The 21,411-nt window shown below is 47.0% G+C and overlaps 1 protein-coding gene across 1 annotated transcript; it reads left to right on the forward strand.

Annotated features, from left to right (window-relative positions):
• Positions 1–682: 682 nt before the first annotated feature.
• Positions 683–21,212, forward strand: mrc2 (mannose receptor, C-type 2). The gene is made up of 29 exons (XM_070981899.1): positions 683–1,002; positions 6,067–6,477; positions 7,903–8,076; positions 8,256–8,420; positions 9,184–9,297; positions 9,552–9,695; positions 9,790–9,981; positions 10,556–10,710; positions 10,848–10,952; positions 13,490–13,605; positions 13,690–13,838; positions 15,255–15,475; positions 16,141–16,283; positions 16,364–16,460; positions 16,558–16,687; positions 16,900–16,932; positions 17,063–17,229; positions 17,459–17,627; positions 17,782–17,924; positions 18,054–18,162; positions 18,313–18,479; positions 18,568–18,676; positions 18,792–19,030; positions 19,137–19,299; positions 19,425–19,574; positions 19,863–19,976; positions 20,485–20,664; positions 20,755–20,778; positions 20,864–21,212. Exons 1-29 carry the CDS (start codon positions 876–878, stop codon positions 21,082–21,084), a joined length of 4,431 nt encoding a protein of 1,476 aa, XP_070838000.1. The 5' UTR covers positions 683–875; the 3' UTR covers positions 21,085–21,212.
• Positions 21,213–21,411: the final 199 nt, after the last annotated feature.

Raw genomic sequence — 21,411 nt, forward strand, 5'->3', positions numbered from 1 at the left:
ATGCTCAAACTGTTTGTTTGACTAGAAAGTCCATTGGTAAAGCTCAATTAAGGTCCAGATCTGGCAAGACGTTCCTCTCATTTACCCCCTTCCAGGTTTCTTTGTCTTTTCCCACCTATAGGATCTCAGCAGTATCCTCTCCAGGAGCCCACCCAGAGGCATCCCTAGAAACAGGAGTCAGCTCCACAGCGTTGGATCAAGTATGCATTTTTGTGTCTTTGCAATTTAAGTTAAATTGAATCAGATCACTGCTAACCTTCAAGCCTCCACGTGGCTATTAAAGGAAGCCATTAAAAAATGAATAACAATAACCAGATTACCATAAAGGCATAAAACAATACTGAAATATTATAGGAATATAATAAGATTTTAAAATAAAGCTCTGCCATGTCAGCCTGGACGTCGCTTATTGAACTGTGTGATCTGTGGTCAGAAGAAAAACCTGTAAAAGAAACAATGACAGCAGCAAAATAGAAGAAAGAAAAGAAAACTGCGGTTTAAAATCTATTTTTTATTTTTTTTATCCTCAGATTTCTGATTTGTTTTAGCTGCTCCAGCCCTCCATAGACTGCTGCTGCTGGGGGTTCTGTAACAGGCTCTTGGAGGTCCCCGGACCTCATGTTGGGAACCATAAAAACACACACGCGCGCGCACACGCACACACACATACTGTTGACGCTGCTCCATTCATTTCAGTCTCATCTGACGGAGGCAGACGGAGCTCTAGCGGTCAAATCTGCATCATCCGTCCTCGGAGGAGCGCGCGCGCTGGAGCAGTTGTTGCTCCGGCTTCACTTTTTTTTCCCGTTTGCTGCTTTTTTTTTTTTTTTTTTTTCCTCCTTCTTGCAGCGTGTGTGTGTGCGTGTGTTGTGAGCATGCAAGGCAACGACCGTCACCGAAACAAGGAGTCCAGGAGAACATGGACAAATCGGCAACTTCTATTTTACAAATGCACTTTATATTTATTCATCTTTAGTCTGGAACTGGAGAGAAGCGTCACGGGTGAGAGAGAAAAAATCCAAACTTTCGCTTGATTTCATTCACGTAAAAGTCGAAAAAGCGGGCAGACGTGTGAGCGATCGTGCATGCTGATGTTGTTAAAACGACTTCCAGGCAGAAAATGTGCGTTAAAGCCGCTTCTGAGAGATATTTGATGCGTATTCTGGATTTGGTGCTTCGGTATGCCACGAACCAAAAGTCCGAGCTGTGAGTGGAACCAGATGTGGAGAAAAACGAGGGGGGAGGAGGGAAGGGGCTGCTGGCTCACTGTCTCTATTGTGATTTCTGTTTATGTGTTAAGTTGATTTAAAGCTGCAAAGGATCGCACCTTTTCTCTGACTTTTTGTGCCGTTATTGTACCGGATGGTTTTTTTTAGGCTGCACTGTAAAGCTGACGCGCTTCATTTGGCACCCTGCGGGCAGATGTGACCTTTACATCCTGTTACAGGCTGCAATTAACACTCAGTCCAGTCCTGAACAGCTACTACACCATTACATGTTATGGGATGCCATGACCCACCTGAGCGGTTTGCTGTTGAAGGCTGGATATTTGCAGCATTTTTGTTTTATGATTCATGAATTATGAGCTCATCGTTACTGTTTCAAGTGTTTCTGCAACAGGAAATCTGAATTTACCAGTTTGACTGTACTGAGTGGCTTTTCTCTTGCACGGTGAAGTGATAGAGGCGGTGAAGTGGACTGCAGCAGGAGCTCTTTTTTGGCTCAGAAAAGGATATTGGCCTCGAGAGAAAGAAGTTAATGTCAATATCAAGTAACTGAAGTGTAAATACTGTGAATCTGAGTAAACTTCAGGCTGTCATCTCTGGTCAGCCATGATGAAAATGAGTAACCACACAGTTCAGATCACTTTCATTTAATCCACAGAAGGGTTTAAAGTTACCACATGGGATTTTCCAGCATCATCATGCCATCATACTGCTCCTTAACACATTCATTTACCTCAATGTTTGATCTTGAAGATAGATTAAAATGCTGAGATTATGTGGCTTTACGCTCCCACTCTTTCCTCTGTGACACACACATCCTCAATAATCTGCCGCTCTTTTTGGCGAGGCTTAGTTTCTTAATTTTAAAATGACTTGCACCCATCTGCCATCAAATTCCCCTGTTGCCAACAGTTGGGAATCCCTTGTCAGTCACTTTTGGACCAAATGCACGAGCTGCAGAGGGATCTGAGCGCTGTTGATTCGCTTTATGAAATGTTGTCACTTTGGATTTGTTATGTGAATTGTTTTGCAGATCCCAGCCAGCAGAGTTTAACACCGAAAATATCTTTGATGAAGAACAGCTCCGCCTGTCAGGAACCTCCGTGCACTGTGATAATGTACGCTAGATGATGGATAATTTTCCCTGATTTATGACTGGCAGAACTGCAAGGCAGCAGTTTATTTGGGCATGACGCGGTGTGGGGTTTCAAACTACGTTTGTCATTTATCATGGATGGGGACGGCTCCAGCTCTGCGGTGTCCTCTGGTGCCACGCTTGATCTCACACAAAACACCTATCAAGATGATTTCTCACATAGTTGGATATCTCTCAAACTGTGCTAAGTCGTTATCCCATTACGCAGCGTGTAAGTGTTGGAATGATGAAACGCTTCGTGCGCTCGTTCCCACTTTGGCTCCTTTACGCACTTTCAAAGAGGTTCCTGTCAGCTCTGTTTCTGAACGTGGCTGCAAAATGCAAATATGCTCCGTCTCTCTGCTCTCCTGTGCCTCCCAGACGAGGTGAAGCCTATCCACAGTTTCGGTGGCTTCAGAGGCCAGACCACCATAAAACACCAAAAAAACAAACACTACAGGCTGGAATTTCCTGCCTGTTTGCTGGTTGCCATTTTATCACACTGACCAGTTAAGGCCTGTTTCTGTAATCTCGGCCATCTGTCAAAATAAAGAAAGGTTACAGGAGAGGAATTTTTGCTCAAACTCCAGATTAGTTATGAGTAAACAAATGAATGGGGGGAGAAAAAAAACAATCCTCTCAGTCTTAATTATCCGGCAGCATCAATGACTCACGCGCACGCTTCACCAAAACGTGTGAGATGAAGAAGTTTGATGAACTCTCAAGCCAAGACTTGCAGTTCATTCCTCACCCACGTTTCAAAGTATTGTCCTCAAACCTGGTCCAACAGATGACCGTACTGAGGAGGTGGAGGTTCTGGGAATATCTGCCTCTCTTGGCGAGCGTTGCTGGTTGTTCTTGGCCGTGGGTTTCAGCCTCTCTCTTCAGCGGGGAAACTGTCTTCAGCCCTGCAAAAAAAAGAAAAAGAAAGGGGGTGACAGGGCAAAGAAGAGGATGAGATCACAGCAGGAGAGCTGTTGTGGCTTAGCGTTCACAGGGCTCAATGGCTTAAAGTTAATCTGGAATTCTGCACTCTCTCTGATTGCCTGGGAGTTTTCTCACATCAAACATCCAGTTGTGTCGCCTCCAGACTGGAATTAAAACTTCTTTTTGAATCTGGAGTTTCAGCTTCAGGTTGTCTGCTGCTTCAAAAGCTTTCGCCAGGAACGTCTCGTATTGTCATTGTGGGCTTATATTCGCTCACAGGAGTGAATTCAGAGCGTGATGCAGTGCTGATTTTCACTGGGCTGGGTTTTAGTGGGGAAAATCTTCTCACAGGCAACACTGCAGCTGTGGTCTATCTCTATAAATGGCTTTAATTCCCATTGTGAAAATGACAAAATGGCATCAGACTGATTTATTGACGTGTGTCTCGCCTGGTTAACAACTCAGCGTTGTGTAAGTCCGGCTTCTCAAGTGTCCCAAAGGGTCTGATTTGCACTGACAAGTGTTACTAAATCCTGAGCTAAGATTATAGCGCAGCGACATTTTATTGTCTGTTGTGGTGGACGTCACCCTGAAATTGCAGAGAAGTTAAATTGCAACAGAGAGCTGAGGACGAGCCCGTCGTGGAGCCTTTTACATGAGCTCGAAATATTCTGCATGATTTTTACAACTGACTCAATTAATTTTTCAGAAAGATCCAAGAATTCACCAGCTATCTTCACAAATGCGAATATTTGCCTATTGGCCTCTGGAAATTGTGATTTTTGGACGTTTTTCACTATTTTCTTATGCTGTTCAGGCCAAGCGATCAATCAAGAGAATAATCAGCAGGTTAAGAGCTGACAGAAGTCACTGATGTTTCCCCCCTTTAATACGACCCTCAATGGATTTGCCAGACAGTGACTTTCCAGAGAAGCAGGTCTCTGCTGGCGTTTCTTTTACAGTTGATCCAGCTCCGGTTTGTGTTGCATTAATAGGACTGCCTAGAATAACAGCTTCATGGAAAGATTGTCTCGTGCCAAAAGTAACCGAGGTGTTTTGTGTTATTTGGAGCAGTGTTTGGATAGAAGTTTATCATTTCTTTACGGGAAGATTTAAGAGTTTTTGCATCCCTGTCAGGAAACACACTTTCTGATCTCATGTCTAAAGCAATGGAGTGGCAGCACACGAGTCTAACAGCTGGGTGTTGCTGTAAGATGCATGGCTGTAGAAGAGGGGCAGGGTGGTGATTACAGCTGATTGCACCGTGCAGAGCGTTTCCAAACTAACGCCGAACCAGCCTGCCGCCACGCTCTGCGCCCTAACGCTGCCTCTGAGAAACACAGCCGCAAGCCCGAGTGCAAGAGCCGGGGCGTGTCGGTCATCTCCCCCAGATTACAGGGATGTTTCTGGAGCTCCTGATGACGCTCCATTGTCTGTGTGTGTGTAGAAGCAGCACAGGAGGGTTTTAGCTGAGAGGTAGGAAACGAGGCATCGCGTCCACACAGGAGAGCTGTGTTTTCCAGCCAGATGCCCGGTGATCTTTTCCCAGCCACCCCACTTCCTGGCCTCTCACAGGAGCCTGCCGAGTAGGAATGCTGTGGGTCTCACTTTTTCTCCTCTGAATCTCAGATGTGAGAGCAGGGGGCTTATGCATGTGTTTGGGATCCTTTTTTTTTTAAAGTAATTTCAACAGGACCTTAATTTAGACTCACTCCTACACTCCTGACTTGTATTTCTTTGCCTTTCTTTCTCCCTCCTTCACACAGACTCGCAACCGCACGCTGTTATATTCACAGTCCCGGCTTCATGGTTTCCAATCTCTGAATCCTTAAAGAAAAAATAGAAAGAAGAAAAAAAAGGAATGAAGGAAAACCACATTTGTTTTTTGAGAAAGGTTGTTGGGTTTTGTTCCTGAAATTCAACTCACTGAGGCTGGCAGCTGCTCTGAATGTATTCAAGTCAACATTTTTTGGAGTAATTCTGTTGTCATTCTGATATTTTTGATAACCTCATATGATTTGAGTGTGTGTGAGAGCGCTGCAGGGCTCTGTGGGTAACACCTTGCAGGCACCTATAGCTCAATCATACTGTAAGTAATGCCGATAAAGGCATCAGCGGCCTTTATCGGCAGCCGTGAGAAGCCGTGAGAAGGCTGACTGCCCATTTCACCCCTGAGGATCATTACAGTTTCATCACAGTAATCAAATTGTGACCTGTTAAAACGCTCAGTTATTGGAGTCAGATGTGTGAGAGTCACCCCACATATTCTCACGCTAAACATCCCTATATGTTTATCCCCCCCCCCCCCCCCCCCCCCAAAACCACCAGCTGCTGCTCTCCTCATAGTCAAACCAAACAGAAATAGACACCACAAAACATAGAGAACGAGATGTAATTCCAGGCCAAATTCTTTGGGATTTGGGTGAATGAGACCTGGTGCACGTCGACACACCGTGTGTTACAAACATGTGCAACCACTTTTCAGGGTTTGTTGCATGACATTTCTGCAATTACTTCCTGCTGAGAGCGCCGTCACATAATGTGTTTACAGGACTTCAGGGTTATGACAGGATGTATGGAGGATTAATAACACTGAAGTGTATAATGGGGGGGTATCAGAGGCCTCAGCTCAGGCTCGTTCTAACCCGCCGCTGCTTCCATTAATGGAGATATCGATCCGGCCTCTGACCTGTTCTCTTGTCACATTAGCTGCTAACATGGAGTCCTGTTTTCATCAGCGTTATTGACCCATGCCGCTGTGTCCCTCTCTCTGCACAGCGCCGCTGGACTCGGATGAGTTCGCGTTCTTCCATGAGGGTGCCCAGGGGTGCCTGGGGGTGCGGGATCACTCCCTGGTCCTGTCGGCCTCCTGTGAGGCAGCCAACCAGCGTTGGAAGTGGGTGACCCGGGGTCGCCTGTTCAACCTGGGCTCCTCGCTGTGCCTGGGCGTGACCACTGGTAACCTCACCTCCAAATGGGACAGGTCTCCTCTGGGTGTGTACACCTGCGACCGCGAGCCCCCCAGAGTGCGCTGGACCTGGAACTGTGGCCAGGTGTTGGAGAGCCTCAACAACTACCTTCCCTCACCCTCACTTTGGAACTCCTCCTCCTCCTCGACCTCCTCTCCTTCGGCGCTCAAATGGAGGCTGCATGGCGGCGTGCAGGACCCCTGCTCTAAAACATATCAGCGTAAGCATCATCAGCAGTGATTCTTCAGACTGACGTCAGTATTTACCTGAGCTGAATAATTACACTTCCAGATTTTTAAAACCATTAATCCTCAGAAACATAGAATATTATAGACAATATAATAGACAGACACTTAGCTTAATCTGCATGGATAACTGAGTCTGTAAATGATTTTTTCTGGATTATTTTTGATTGAAATTTGAACAAAGGAAAACAGAAATGGGATTACAGATGCTGCACCCACTCGAGCAGCGTAGGCCCTCGCTTCTCCAGCTGTGACCCGACGAGCTGCTCCGTCACCGTGTGCTGTGACGCCTCTGTGGGCCAGCCTTACTGATGTGGATGCCACAGCTGTATCTGATCAGATGGATCCAGCGAGATGTTGCTTTTAGGGAATCTTTGAGAACAAGTGGCTGTCTGCCAGTCAGAAAGCCAAGGAAAACACGGCTGGTGTTTGTAAACTCCGGTAAACACACAGTCGTCCTTGCACTCCAGTATATTTGTATTTATATATAGTTTTCAGTCCAGATTAAATTTAACCACGGCGGTTCACAGCTAAGCCTCATTTCCGTTGTCAGTGCCATTCTTGCCGATATCAAATGTCACTTTTGTTCAGCTATAGTGCGAGTCTGCAGTTAACAGGCTCTGCTTGACTGCTATTAAAACCAGATCTGCCATAAACGGAAGACCAGAAAACCTCCCCTCGCTTCTTCCTCATCCCTCCTCTCTTAAATCTCTTCCACTTTTTTGTGGCGGGGGAGTCGGCCGCATTGACATTTTTAGCTTTCAAGTGCCGATCTTCACGAGTTTCTTTGTGAAGTCGACGCGCAGCCGGAGAGGAATGCCTCTGACATGAGTCAGCCGAGAGGCGACTGCAGTGCAGGCAGCCGGCGGTGGAGCAGAGAGGGACGTCAGGGAGGGAGCGTCAGAAATCTTTCCTCCCTCGTTTAACATGTCTGCCCTACTTTCCGTTGGCCTAACTTGTTTTGGTAACACCGCAGATCCAGCCCTCACTCTCTGCTGCCCTTTTCTTCCCACCACGTTGGAATGTGGACAACAGCGACCTTTTAGTTAAAGTAGCTGGAAAAATTGCATGTAATGCCTTAAAGATCCTGCTTTGGAATATGAATATTTAGCTTGAACCTTTTTTCAGAGTTCAGAGTTCAAGTTTATGATAAAAGCTGCTTAGTTGGCCTAATAACCTGCCGATTTGCTCTTCCTTCTGCTGACTGTTTGACTCTGCCGTTTTGACTGTAACAGCATCCTCTGTTTGGACCATGTGTTTGATGATACGAGCGGCTGAGAAAACACATGAGATATTTCAGTTCAGCGCGGCTCACAGCCACAACATGAGACAGCGCAAGCATGGCCGGCTTTCCGGCCATATGCAGGGGATTTGAAGTCTCTGCCCTCTCTGCTCCCCAGAGATCTACACCATCCAGGGGAACTCTCACGGCCGCCCCTGCTATCTGCCCTTCCTGTACGACGGCCAGTGGTTCCACAACTGCACGAGTATCGGGCGCGAGGACGGCCACCTCTGGTGTGCCACCACCTACGACTACGGCAAGGATGAGCGCTGGGGCTTCTGTCCTGTCAAGAGTGAGTTATGGCCCTGCATGTTCAGGACTGTGTTCTTAAATCTCTCAGCTCATTCTGGTGACAGAAACTCGGCAAACCTCACCACAATTCCCTCTCCCCCAACTGTTCACTGTATGGTCACGTCCCCCCTCTTTCTCCCCTGGTCTAATGGACTCCATATCTCCTTCCCTCACTGTCAGGCAGCGGCTGTGAGACATTCTGGGATACTGACCCAGTGACGAACAGCTGTTACCAGTTTAACTTCCAGGCTACGCTGTCATGGAGCGAGGCCCGGATCAGCTGCCAGCAGCAGGGCGCAGACCTGCTGAGCATCACCAAGCTGCATGAGCAGACGTACATCAACGGTACGGTCAGTGCGCACACGTCGCTGTAGAAAAATACCTGTGACACAGCGGTGGAGCTTAAAAAGCCTGAACCCATTTCGTGACATTAAATGTGGCTGTTTGTCTGACATTAGACATTATCACTGTGCATCATTGAAATGCTTGTTCGCTGAAAACAGCAGTTTGTCTGAGCAATAAAACCTGCAGCGAGCTCAAATAAATCATTGATTTTCATCCCTGCACATAAAAAATAAAGATAAAAGATAATTTGGATTTTCAGGATTTGTCCAAATCGGCAATGATTTCTTAATTCTTTTACAGTGTTTTGTCATGCCTGTGAATATTCTCATTCATCCAGGTCATTGTAAGCTTCAGGGCATTTAATCGTTCACAACTGGACTTTGTCAGTTTGTCTTGGCTTCCAAGACAAACTGACAAAGTCCAGTTGTGAACGATTAAATGCCCTGAAGTGTGTTGTCATGTCTGTCAAGCCTAGACACTGGCGAGTTAGTGCAGTGAAATTAGCTGTGCAGCATCAGTCTTGTTTGTATCTGCTGTGCACATTCACTCTCTCAACCGGGAGCATTGATTTTTGGGCATGACCCCGGTGTCGATATCAGGCCACACTTGTGCTTTTCTTACATAACAGCTGTGTCGTCCACCCAATCGAGCGCTGACAGTTAAAATCGTGGCTAACTGGACTAAGCGGAAGCGCGTTATTCTGTGTTTTCACTGAGCAAACGGAGGTTACAGAGGCTTTCGCCGTGTTGTCGTGCTGTTTCAGGCTTACTGACAGGTTACAGCGCTGCTTTGTGGATTGGCCTCAATGACCTGGACATCCACGGAGGCTGGCAGTGGGCCGACTCTTCACCGCTCAAATATCTCAACTGGGAGACAGGTTAGACTGTGAACACCTCTTGTGTCTTTTTTAAAAGCTTGAAGGACCTGTGATCTTTTTATAAACATCCATTTCCCACAGGAGGCCGAATGAGCAACGCATTGCTCTGAGCTCAAACACACACACACGGCGGCATTCCAGTGCAACCACAGTCTTTTAGTGTCGACCGTTTGGAGGTGAAATGCTTTGAACAGGGGCACCTTGGCATTAGGGATGCTCTGAAGAGGTTTTTTTTTCTTCATCTCAACCTTCAGAACAGCCAAACCACGCTGAGGAGGAGAACTGCGCTGTGATCAGGACCGAGTCTTCCGGTCGTTGGCAAAACCGCGATTGCTCTGTTGCTCTGCCGTATGTCTGCAAGAAGAGGCCCAACGCCACCCTGGACCCCTTCACGACAGGTGAGCGTGAAGGCTCCCGAACTGTTGTGTTTCCATCGAAGTGAAATAGAGCAGTTGCAGCCATTGAATGGGTTTTAATGCTTTGCTCCCACAGACTCGTGGGCAGATGATGAGAAGTATGAGTGTGATGTGGGCTGGCAGGCCTTCCAGGCTGGCTGCTACAAGCTGACTTCAGAGAAGAGCGACTGGGATGCGGCACAGAAAACCTGTCAGAAGATGGAGGCCAACCTGGTCAGCATCCACACCCTGCCTGAGCTCGAGTTCATCATGCGCAACCTGAAGAGAGGTGATTTGTCCGTCTTTCAGTGTTTTATGCTTTCTCCTCTGAACTGCATTCAAATGTTTTTCTGCATAAATTTGAAAGGAAACAGAAAGAAAGGAGGTGTAAGTAATGTTGAAGTGCGCTGGGTTCACAAAGAGTTCACGCACCGATCTATCTGAATGCTTTTTAAATTCTATTCTTCAGTGTCTATTTTAAGCGCAGTGGGGCCAAATGCACTGACGTTTCCGCCATGCCTCCTGAAAAGAATAAATAAATAAATAGCTTTGCAAAAGGTAAAATATTTACTCCTTTCACTGGTATTTTCCAGCTGTTTTCCTACATTTTATGCCCACTCCTCCGGAGCAAATGTAGCGGAAACCAGGCCCTTTCGTTTCTTTCCCTGAGCTGAAAAACAGCGCATGAATAGAGGAATTATAATTTCAGGTCATGGAGTTGCTCCAGTCTTTATTGAACCTCATGGAAAAGTTTGACAGTTGCATATTAAAGTCATAGCTGGAGCCGCAGTCTTATTTTAACCCTGCGTCTGTGTTCCCTAATTGTCTTTGTAACCCGGCTGCTGGCCCGCGTCCCCCACCAGACATCGACCAGCTGTGGATTGGGCTCCATGACACTAATATGCAAATGGACTTCCAATGGACCGACCACACGCCCGTCATCTTCACCTACTGGCACCCCTTTGAACCCAACAACTTCCGCAACACTCAAGAAGATTGCGTCTCCATCTGGGGAGCGGTGAGTGACCCCCCGCACCCTCAGCTGACCCCCAGGCCCCACAGAAACGGCCTCTCGCTGTCACCGAGTCTCCTCGGCTTGTATTTACTGAACAGCTGTGTTCTCGCTCTCTGTTTGTGTCTCGCTTGCGTGTGCAGGAGGGCCGCTGGGATGACAGCCCTTGTAATCTGACTCTGCCCTCCATCTGTAAGAAACTGGGAACAAAGAGTGACGGGAAGCCGCAGCACCGAGACTGCAAACAAGTATTACTCCCTTTCTCTCTCTCTCTCTGTATTCAGCGCTACACATTTTGGTTTTCCTCCTGACATTTACTGGTTATGACTTTTTTGCGGTTCTGTACCAGATGTGAACTTTGTGTTTGTTGTCTCCCCTATATCTCACAGTTTCACTCCATATTCAGATCTCCTGCAGCGTTTCAGTGCTTTTATTCGGGCTGCTTGGAGCATTATTATCATTCTAAATATTTCAGCCTTCCTTCACCTTTGACCCCTTTTCCCAGAGCTCCCCTCCACCTCTCACCCTTCCACTAATCCACCAGTCCGCCCCCAGTCTGTAACTGTAATATAAATCACTCCGTTAAGACTGGGAAGTTTACCAAACTAAAGCCTCGAGACACACACACACGCACACACACACACACACACACACACACACACACACACACTCTTCCCTTGGCTTAACACATACTGTACTTTTCCATTGGCCCAAAAAAACCAAAACAAAACGCAAAATAGATTAAAAAAAAAGGCATTCAAAGTGGGACATGTTGTTTGTGTCTTTATTCACAAAGTGTATACAGTCTACAGCCCCCCCACCCCCCCACCCCCATGAATTAAATACCTTCTGGAGGATCCATTGTGAGACTTTAAGCTCCTCATACCTGGCGTGTCTCTACCTGACATTTGCTGCAAATTTACTTGAGTGTTTTGCAGCAATGCGTGACGAGAAAAGAAATCAAAGTGTGTGTTTGTGCGTCTTCGCCCGTCAGCCATGTTATATTTCTGCCGGGCGTTGATTGATGACGTAAACGATCCGAAGCTGAGAGTCGTGCTGTTCCTCAGCTGTTACCTTCAACAAAGATCTTTCTGTGGCCGGACTATTTGTTTGGTGCAATGATTCGTTACCCCTCTCCGCGGGGAGCCAGCCAGCATGGGTGGTAATGCGACGGGGGTCACTTAGCATGGCGTGCGCCGCGGGGGCCGGCGGTGGTGCGGTTTGCGTCTCGAGCACATGAGCTCACTTCAGGCAACATGTGAAACAACAATGACAGAAAGCCTGCTGACCGCTTCAGCAGCATTTCACCACATGATCTCCAAACCATGATCCCATCCAGCGCCGGGCCCATTACTCAATCTGGAACGGATCGCTCATTGCTCGAATTTTACTTTATCGCTGGAGCAGTCGCTGGTTACACTAGTGTTTAAACTCATGTGTGAATAAACAAATAAATGAGAAAGTCAGACGGGAGTAAGCAGCTGCTGGAGGCCCCTCAGTCACCGGGGGGCCCCTACAGTAACTGAAACCAGGAGCTCTTTCAGGTAATTGTTTTGCGATTAATAATTTATAATTCCTGGAGGCACAACAGCAAAATCAAAAGATTCCCCTCACTGAGATGATAATTGATATTTCCACAATAACAAAGTATTAAATGAGAATGTGAAACCATGTGACAAAGAGCCGTCAGCTGAATCTGCAGCTCCCCTCGGCTTTACTGAGCTTCAGAACAAGTTTCAGCTCATTATTTGCTGTTAACTGTTTCGCTTCACTGTCGCTGCTCTCACAGTGTTCAGCTCTAAAAACCCGCCGTGCACCAAAAAGACCACAGAGACACAGCCAGCGAGGAAAGAGCGATACACTTCCATCAGAAGATGGTAGAGACCAAAAACAGTTAATAATTAATTAATTAAAAATATAGTACTTTACATAAGAAAGACATTGCTGTTTTGCTGCTTAGGGCTCCAGAAAAATCTGTCCTTTGTTTTTTCAGTGTTTTGCATAAAAAAAGTCAAATTAATGGGATTATTTCCACCTACAAAAAATGCAGTACATTGCTTTTTTAAAAAAAATCAAGGACACGTGGTTGAACATAATGTTCAGCTTCTGTGTAATTTATTGGGGAGATTAGAAAGCCATGATGCATGATGGGTGAAATCATGTGCAGCGTTTCATGCTATTACTTCATATGAGTTGATTCTGAAGTACGCCTCATTAGTGTTACGTGTTTTCGGGAACATGTCGTATAAGACAGGGAGAAGGAGGACAGCAAAGAGTGTTGAGGAGACGTGAGTTTGAGCAGATCAAACCTCTCTGGCAGTTTTAATCTTTGAGGTTTTTGTCCGGATGCCAAACGTGGTTGTGCAAAAGGCCTGAGGTTGAGCTTATTCACACAGAGCTGTATACAAACTGTCTCTCACTATCAATCTCATGCAAAATGTCACCTCCTCTGACCTTCTGCGTGTTGGCTGCACTCTGCGTCTGTACACGTCCACGACTACAGTACATGAGCTGGCAGGAGGGATTGAGGCCAGGGAAAAGTTATTTCTGCGTGCCGAGACTTGTTCTTTTTATTCTGCGTTTGGGATACAGTTGACTGGTATAAGTGGAGTCACTTCTGTTTTGAATGCTAAAAAGCGATTCTGACGCTTGAAATGCTGCACTCTCCTTCCCTGCACAACGCACCAACACTGACATTATGCAAAAATCTGCACGGCTGTCTGCCTCTGTGTGGATTTTAATGCACATCCAGATTCAGATTTTCTCTCCTCTCCTGTCCTCTCAGGGCTGGAAGTGGCACAGTCCAGCTTGTTACTGGGTTGGAGAAGATCTGCTTACCTTTGACGAGGCCAGGAAGTCCTGTGAGGACCACGGAGCCGCCCTCGTCACCATCACAAACAGGTAACACACACATCCTGAGACACGCAAAGACTTCACAGTATGTTTTGTCGCTGCTGGTCTAAAAGTTCTTTTAAATCCACGAAGGTTCGAGCAGGCCTTCGCCAACAGCCTGGTGTTCGGTCGCTCTGACGACTCCTTCTGGATCGGCCTCAATGACCAAGGCAGCCCCGACTCTTTCCACTGGCTCAGTGGGGATGAAGTGTCCTACACCAACTGGAATCGAGACCAGCCAGGTGGGTCGCATGCTTCATGTCTGAATGAGTGTGTGAATGATTTTTGGATCACCTTGGATCATATTTTCTGGTCAAAGAGAGACTGTAATCATGCTTGTGGATGATGTGATGTTCAAGGGAAATCGGATTTCATGGCACTTCATTCAATTCCAGGCTGATCTATTTTATCTGTTAACACCTCATAATGTATACTTGCATGTTTTTGCTAGATTCTGTACATATTAATGTAAAAAACAAGTTCTTTCTTCATCCACTAACAATCCGTAAGTTGTTTATGTTTCCTATAAACAATGTTCAGTTCAATTTGCGAAGATATGAAAGAAAGAAAAGCAACAAATCTTCAAATCTGAGAAGCCGGAACTGCAGAATTAGTGAGGATTTAGTTTGAAAGATGACTGAAATGATTAATCAGTTTTCAAAATAGTTGCAGATTGATTTACTTTTTACTGTGTTGAGTTCACTTCCCTGAGGGGATCATCAAATGTGCACCTAATCAATAGCTGGAGTTTTTCAACAGCCCAAAACATGAAGCCTGTTCTCAACCAGAGTCAACTTTGAATTTAATCTACAAAGAAGCAACTTTTTTATTCTTCAGATTCAGAACTGCATCCTAACGTGGCTGTAAAGCAGCTTTGATCAGCGGACAGAGGGCAGCCGCCTGAACTCCGCTCTGATTTAAATTCGGTGGATCAAAATCAGATTTGAAACTGTGTTTGCATCATTTCACACCACAGGGTTGAGGCAGCAGAATTCTCCTTGTAAAAGTCGTGAATTTTGGATTCATCTCAGCTTCAGAGCCTCTAAACCAGACCTGCAGGCGCAAAAACAGGCGTGTTGGAGTCCTGTGGCTTTCGAGTCCAAAGATAGGAACTGTCTGACCTCTCCGCAGACTGAAGCTGCACTTTGTTGCTTTAGGAGGTTTGGCTGGTTAAAGGACTTTTCTGACACTTTTGAACTTTATCTGCAGGTTCTTATGGCGAAAAGCATCACATAGACATGTATAATGGCGTGTGGACATTCATATATGAGAACAAAACAGATCATATAAGCAGGTTGAAAGAATTTTAAGCTCCTGCATGCAGCGTTTTATAATGTTTTTAGATAGTATGATGAAATAGAACAGTGCCACCACATATAGGCCACCATATGATCCATAAGGAAGCTCCTTAAGGGAGATTAGAGAAAGAGAGCCCAGACGGGGGATTACAGGAGATGTCGTCCTTGCTTTGAGGAAAGTTTAATGCAGGATTCAGCGCTCATAACTGTCTCATAAGACATGTATAATCACATTTTCCACGCGTTATTTTTCTCCACGTCATCCCTCTGTTTCCACTCGTTTCATCAGTGTATCCGCTCGCTCGCTCTCTCTCTCTCTCTCTCTCCACTCACCTACGTTTCACCCTGCATCTATTTCAGTCACCGTCCACGGCGGCGGCTGCGTTTCCATGGCGACAGGCTTCGCAACAGGTCTGTGGGAGGTGAGGGAGTGCGCGTCATCAAAGGCGAAATTCATCTGCCGCCAGAACCAGGACACGTCTCTGAGCCCCGAGCCCCCGGCCCCTCAGCCCACGCCGAGCCTCAGCGGCTCGTGTCCCAGCGGCTGGAAGAGCAACAGCAACCTGCGCTACTGCTACAAGGTTCATCCCAGCGGCTTTCACAGCCTTTACACCGTCAGAGCTCTGCTGGAAGTGTCTCTTCATTTCACTCACACCCCGGTTTTCATTTACTGATTCATTCAGTCTTGGACTAAAATGACCTTGGCTAATATTTGAAAAATTCATTAACTTTTCTCTCATTTCAGTGCATCTGAGTGTATTTCTTTTGCCTTTGTAGATGTTCATGTGATCACTTTTTAGAAGGATGACAGTTGTTAAGCTGATTTAGGCATGGACACGTATACATATATGCATATTTGCAACATTTGGCATTTCTGAAAGCTCATATAGTGTGCATAAATTAATTCTATCTATTAATTTTACAGTATTTAAATGTATTGGCAATACGATAAGTGAGTTTCAGTGCCAATACCAAAACAATACCTTTTAACTTAACAAAAAAAGCTACATATTTCCAATGCATCAGTGGTTAATGTTATTTTATGGTAATACCTAAATGAAATTCAATGTAGAATCAGCAAAATTATAATTGAAATTTGTGCATTTACAAGTAATAAGAAGACTGCACCAAGTATTTAGTGTGAGTGATGTTTCCCAATAGTAACTGCAGTACTACTGATACTCATTTGACACCGGTAATGTGTTTTTAATTGAACTGTAATCACACCTTCATCACCTGCGTGCAGGTGTTTCATTCCTCCCAGCTGGAGCAGAAGCTGAGCTGGCTGCAGGCTCACCTGTTCTGCCGGAGACACGGAGCCAACCTGCTGAGCGTCGGCAGCCCCGAGGAGGAGCACTTTGTTCTGCAGGTCCTCCACGAGGCCTTCGGGTGGGTGTGCACCTCTGACAGGGTGATGTGATGTGATGTGATGATAGTGGTGACGGTGACGATGATGATGTGGCCCGCAGGGAGTCAGAGGACCACGAGCAGCACTGGTTTTGGATCGGACTGAACCGCAGAAACCCCATGGACAACGGCAGCTGGAAGTGGAGCGACGGACTCGCTGTGAGTAATGACATGATGCGTCCGAACTGCGAGCCAACTGTTGCTGTGCAGAGAAATGCTTGAAACACAATCTGTTGCCTTTTTGCTTGCGTCTCAGTTCACGTACCAGAACTTCGGCCGCTACTACTACAACATCCGACAGTGCGCTGCAGCGGACTTGGGCACTATGACCTGGTTGGCCATGCACTGTGACTCTGAGTTAGACTGGATCTGCAAGATCCCCAGAGGTACGGCAGCACCGGCCTTCTCTATTCTACTTCATGTTGCACATTTTCCGTTCCTGTAGGAATCCTTTTTCCACCTCCAGCTCCTAATGTCAGGGCATCACCCTCTGATTTGAATGTCTCCAGATTCCTTCCCTTGTTATTCATTGCCTTTTGGGCTTCTGACATTTTGGATGTCATGAATACACGTTTCCCTTGTGTGTGTGTGTTTTTAGGTAGTGTTGAGAAGGAACCAGAAGTCTCTGAAGGTCAGTCATATTTTCTTAGCTTTGAACTTCTCTCAGCGTTCTGAAATTACTTCCTTGGGGCCTTATTTCAAAACCTCCCTATTCTGTCTCATGACTGTCACTCCTTGCTCTCTCTTCCCTCATCTGTCAGGCACCAGTTCACCAGAGTGGATTGGCTTCCAGGAGGCTGAGTATAAATTTTTTGACCACCGAACCACTTGGGACCAGGCCCAGAGGATTTGCTCCTGGTTCGATTCCTCCCTAGCCTCCGTCCACTCGGCTGAGGAGGAAGCTTTCCTGGCCAACACTTTACGCAAGGCACTGCACACTTTATCACTTTATCGTTTTTATATTTAATCAAAATATGCATTCAACTGCTCACACTTTATCAGACAGTCTAGCTTTATGAGGGCAAAGCCGTCACAGATACCTAACAAGTACAAACCTGTGTAATTACGGTGTCTGAATTCTGCAGGAAAGCCCTGCATGATTAAAAGTCTGACTGTGGCCTCCGCACGCCTTCTCACAGTTTCTCTCTCACCTTCAGATGGCGAAGGTGGAGGGTGACAACTGGTGGCTGGGGCTGCACACCTACGAGAATGATGGCCGCCTCCGCTGGTCTGACCACTCTGTGCTCAATTATGTGTCCTGGGCTCTTGGGAGGCCACACCCACTGAGCCGTGACCGCAGATGTGTTTATTTGTCTGCCAGCAAAGGTAAGAACAGAGAGAGAGAGAGAGAGAGAGAGAGAGAGAGAGAGAGAGAGAGAGAGAGAGAGAGAGAGAGAGGGAGAGGGGGAGGGAGGGAGGGAGGCCAAATCAAATGCACACACATGAACTTCTGTTTTCCGCCCCCCTCCCCCCTCAACAGCGGATTGGGCTGATCAGAAGTGCCACTCTGACCTGCCCTACATCTGTAAGAGAGTAAATGTCACGGGCACCATTCCTCCAACTCCGTCAACCCCCCACCCGCCCGCAGGCTGCCCTGACGGATGGTCCTCCTATCAGCACAAGGTAGAGCCACAACACACCAGGAGTCCAGCTTTATGCAAGAGAAGGACGCAGGAGGTCTAGAATGCATCAAGTGAGTTCACCACCATCTTCTTTCTTCACGGTGAGCAATGACAGCCGGTGTTTCTGCAGTGTTTCAGAGTCTTCGATCAGACGTACCGCGTCACATGGTCTGCAGCCAAGCTGAAATGTGAAACGCAAGGAGGTGTGCTGGCGGTGGTGTCCAATCATTTGGAACAAGGTAATTACAGCAGGACACGGCCGCCATAAAGTTAGAATGAAGGAGGTGGCGATTGATTGAAGTTAATGAACTTACCTCTCTATCGAATGTCGATGAGTTATCATCTGTACTCGCCTGTTTCACCTCTCCAATCCATTCTCCCCCTCACAGCCTTTGTCACCACCCTGCTTTACAATGCCAGTGTTGACCTTTGGGTGGGTCTGACCTCAGACTCCAAAGGTCATTTCCAGTGGGCCAAGGCTGGCCTGCTCAGCTACACCAACTGGGCTCCCGGAGAGCCGCTCGACAACAGTGGACCCCACCACAACAAGACCCCGGTACTCGCAACACTCACCCATCACACACATGTCATGGTTTCTGTCCTGGATGTGCTCCTGTTCTGAGGATTTCACTGTCACCTCTCAGGGAAACTGTGTGGTGATGATTCATGGGAACCCGCAGAAGAACGCCGGCATGTGGGCTTCCCGGGCCTGCGAGATGGAAAATAATGGCTTCATCTGTCAAAGGCAACAAGGTATGATATTGAATAATAATCACAACAGTGTGCTTTAAAGGTGCAGAGAATATCTGCGCCACTAGCAGGAGTGTGTCGACTCAAGTCACCTTGCGCGACTTTGTCGTTTCTTCAGATTCGGGTCTCCCTCCGGCCCCGGCCCTCATCCCTGCCTCCCTGTCAAAGCCTGTGGAGCTGGGTGGAGTGACGTACCGGGTCGTGGAGAAGCGTCTGGACTGGACCGGCGCCCTGCACCTCTGTGAATCTCTGAATGGGACCCTGGCCACGGTGAAGAACCCCTACCAGCAGGCTTACCTCACACTGCTGATCAACAGCCTGCGCCGGCCCGCCTGGATCTCCCTCTACAACTACGGAGTGAGCCCATTAACTCATATCATATTATAATTCATGAATACACTCACACTAGAACAGTACAAACTGAGAGAAACTGCAGTGAAATGCAACTTTTTTATATCCTCAGGGACGGAGCTTCACTTGGCTGGGTGAAGAAGAAGTTTCATATTCAAACTGGAAAGACGGGGAGCCACTTCAGATGGCTGGATGCGGTCACATGACCACTACCGGGCAGTGGACTATGACTCCCTGTGATGCTAAACTGGAGGCTGCTATCTGTCAAATCAGCGGTGTGTGTGTGTAATGTGGCACAAATGCACAAACAACACCGTCTTAACTGTAATTTCCCAGTTATTACTCAGCATTCGGTAACCGTAACTTCGAATTAATTTGCATTGTTTTTCCCCTTTTCCAGACGAGCCTGTGACTCACCAGTGGATCTACCCCGGCCATTGCCCCCACTCTCTTGGAGTTTGGGCGTGGGTGCCTTTCAGAAACCACTGTTACGCCTTCAACCTGCAAAGCCTGAAGCTGCAGCAGGACGCTCGCGTGTCCTGTAAAAAAAGTAGGCAAGAGCTCCAGAAGCGTCCCCACACCCCTCCACCATCCTGCTCAGCCCCCTGCGGTGCCGCCCATACTGAACAGCTCATGACACTGAATTGAAAGCCAATTAAATGCAACTGCTCTGACCTTCCTCTCTGCAAACATAATTGACAAAATGCATCAATACGGCTAAATTTAGACGTGTCATTCACTGAGCCGGCCACACCGACGTGGAATCTCCCTCCATGATCAATTCCCGTGTCTCTCTTGCTCAATCTGAGTGTATTTCTGTCGTTTTTCTCTCTTCCAGTGGGAGCAGAGCTTCTCTCTATCTTGGATGAGACAGAGAACGGATTTGTATGGGAACACATCCAGAGCAGTGCAGAACAGGCACATGGAGCTTGGCTGGGCATCAGCGTGAGAGGTCCAGTAACGCTGCTTCAGACAGTCTCTTCTTCCATCTCTCACTGCAGCAGCAGACTTCTTAACCTTCAGATTTTTAAACTCCAGCCTTATTAAGTTTAGGCTGCTTTTAGTCAAATTATCTTGCTCTGCTTGCTATGTTTCCTAATTTAATAAGTTTTATTTTTAATTGATTATGAATTCTTTTTGAGAGTAGTTATGAAGCAATTCATTAAGTCGAGGAAACCTGATTAAGACAGTTTCTCTCATGATAAATTAAGGTGCATTATCTCGGGAAAGTTAATTTATTTAAACTGCATCATTATCTGTCAGTGCAATTTGATAATATGAGTGAAATAATGTGCTTGCTAAGCTAATGGGAAGAACGGAATCCAATATTGGAAACCTCTGACTGAACAGAGATGTCAGGCAGGGCATGATATAACAAATTAGCTCTCCTTAAGATAAAACTAAACAAGCAGTTCTGCTTGAGCGTGTCTGAAGCCTCTCTGACTGTGCGTGTGCTGCAGGTAGAGGTCTAGTGTGGAGCGAGGACACGGAGATGACGTACAGCAACTGGGAGGCGCACGACGTCGCCTTCTCCGTCCTGTCTCCGAACTCCTGCTTCTGGATCCAGAGCAACAGCGGCCTGTGGAAGCCGGGCTCGTGCAGAAATCGCACGCATGGAGTCATCTGCAAGCAGCCTCGCAGTAAGCACACACGAGAGCGCTTTTACCCAGTAGGTAGGATCAAGTGCCAAATACTGATTTTTTACCAGCTGTCCCCTTTTCCTTTTGCAGGTACTGAAACCTCAGCTGTAACATGTAAGTTCTGATCACTTACAATTAACTTCTGCATCAAAAAGCGAATTATTCAGACTAACCCTGACTTCCATCTGCCTCTGCCTAGCGGATGGCGAACACCTCTCCACCCTGATTGTCGTCATCGTGACGGGCCTGGTGCTGGTGGTGCTGATCGTCGGCGTGATCTACCTGTACCGCCGGCGAGCTGTCGGCTCGCGGGGGTCCTACGAAGGGGCGCGCTACAGCCGCACCAACTCCAGCCTGGCGGAGCAGACTGAGAAGAACATCCTGGTGTCTGACATGGAGCTGAACGAGCAGCCAGAGTAGCAGAGCGGCTCCGGACAGGCCAAACCAGGACTGGACCAAAGCTGACACCAGAGAGGCTGATTTCAATGCGTTGACTCTGACACACATTGTGGCATTTATGATTTTTGAAACCAAAAAAGAAAAAAAGATTTTTAAAGTGCTGAAGGGCTGTGTAGAGCGCAGCAGATGTTTAGTTTTTAAATTGAATCCCCGCCTTCTCAATCCTCGTTTGCCAAGACTTAGCAGTTTCTCTCCAGACGAATCAGATCCTTCCGTACGTACAGCTTTTCCCCAAAAGCTTCATGAAGGCCATAAATGGATCTACTGGGAGTTTAGTTTTATCGCAGC

Source organism: Chaetodon trifascialis, chromosome 15 (genome assembly GCF_039877785.1).
Source record: "Chaetodon trifascialis isolate fChaTrf1 chromosome 15, fChaTrf1.hap1, whole genome shotgun sequence".
Taxonomy (NCBI): Eukaryota; Metazoa; Chordata; class Actinopteri; order Chaetodontiformes; family Chaetodontidae; genus Chaetodon; species Chaetodon trifascialis.

Bases quoted from the DNA above. Each gene is read 5' to 3' on its own strand.
- mrc2 (XM_070981899.1), top strand. From the start codon at position 876: ATGCAAGGCAACGACCGTCACCGAAACAAGGAGTCCAGGAGAACATGG. The intron at 8,421-9,183 runs GTACGGTCAGTG...GTGCTGTTTCAG, and splicing joins TGAGCAGACGTACATCAACG to GCTTACTGACAGGTTACAGC. The intron at 17,628-17,781 runs GTAAGAACAGAG...CCCCCTCAACAG, and splicing joins TTATTTGTCTGCCAGCAAAG to CGGATTGGGCTGATCAGAAG.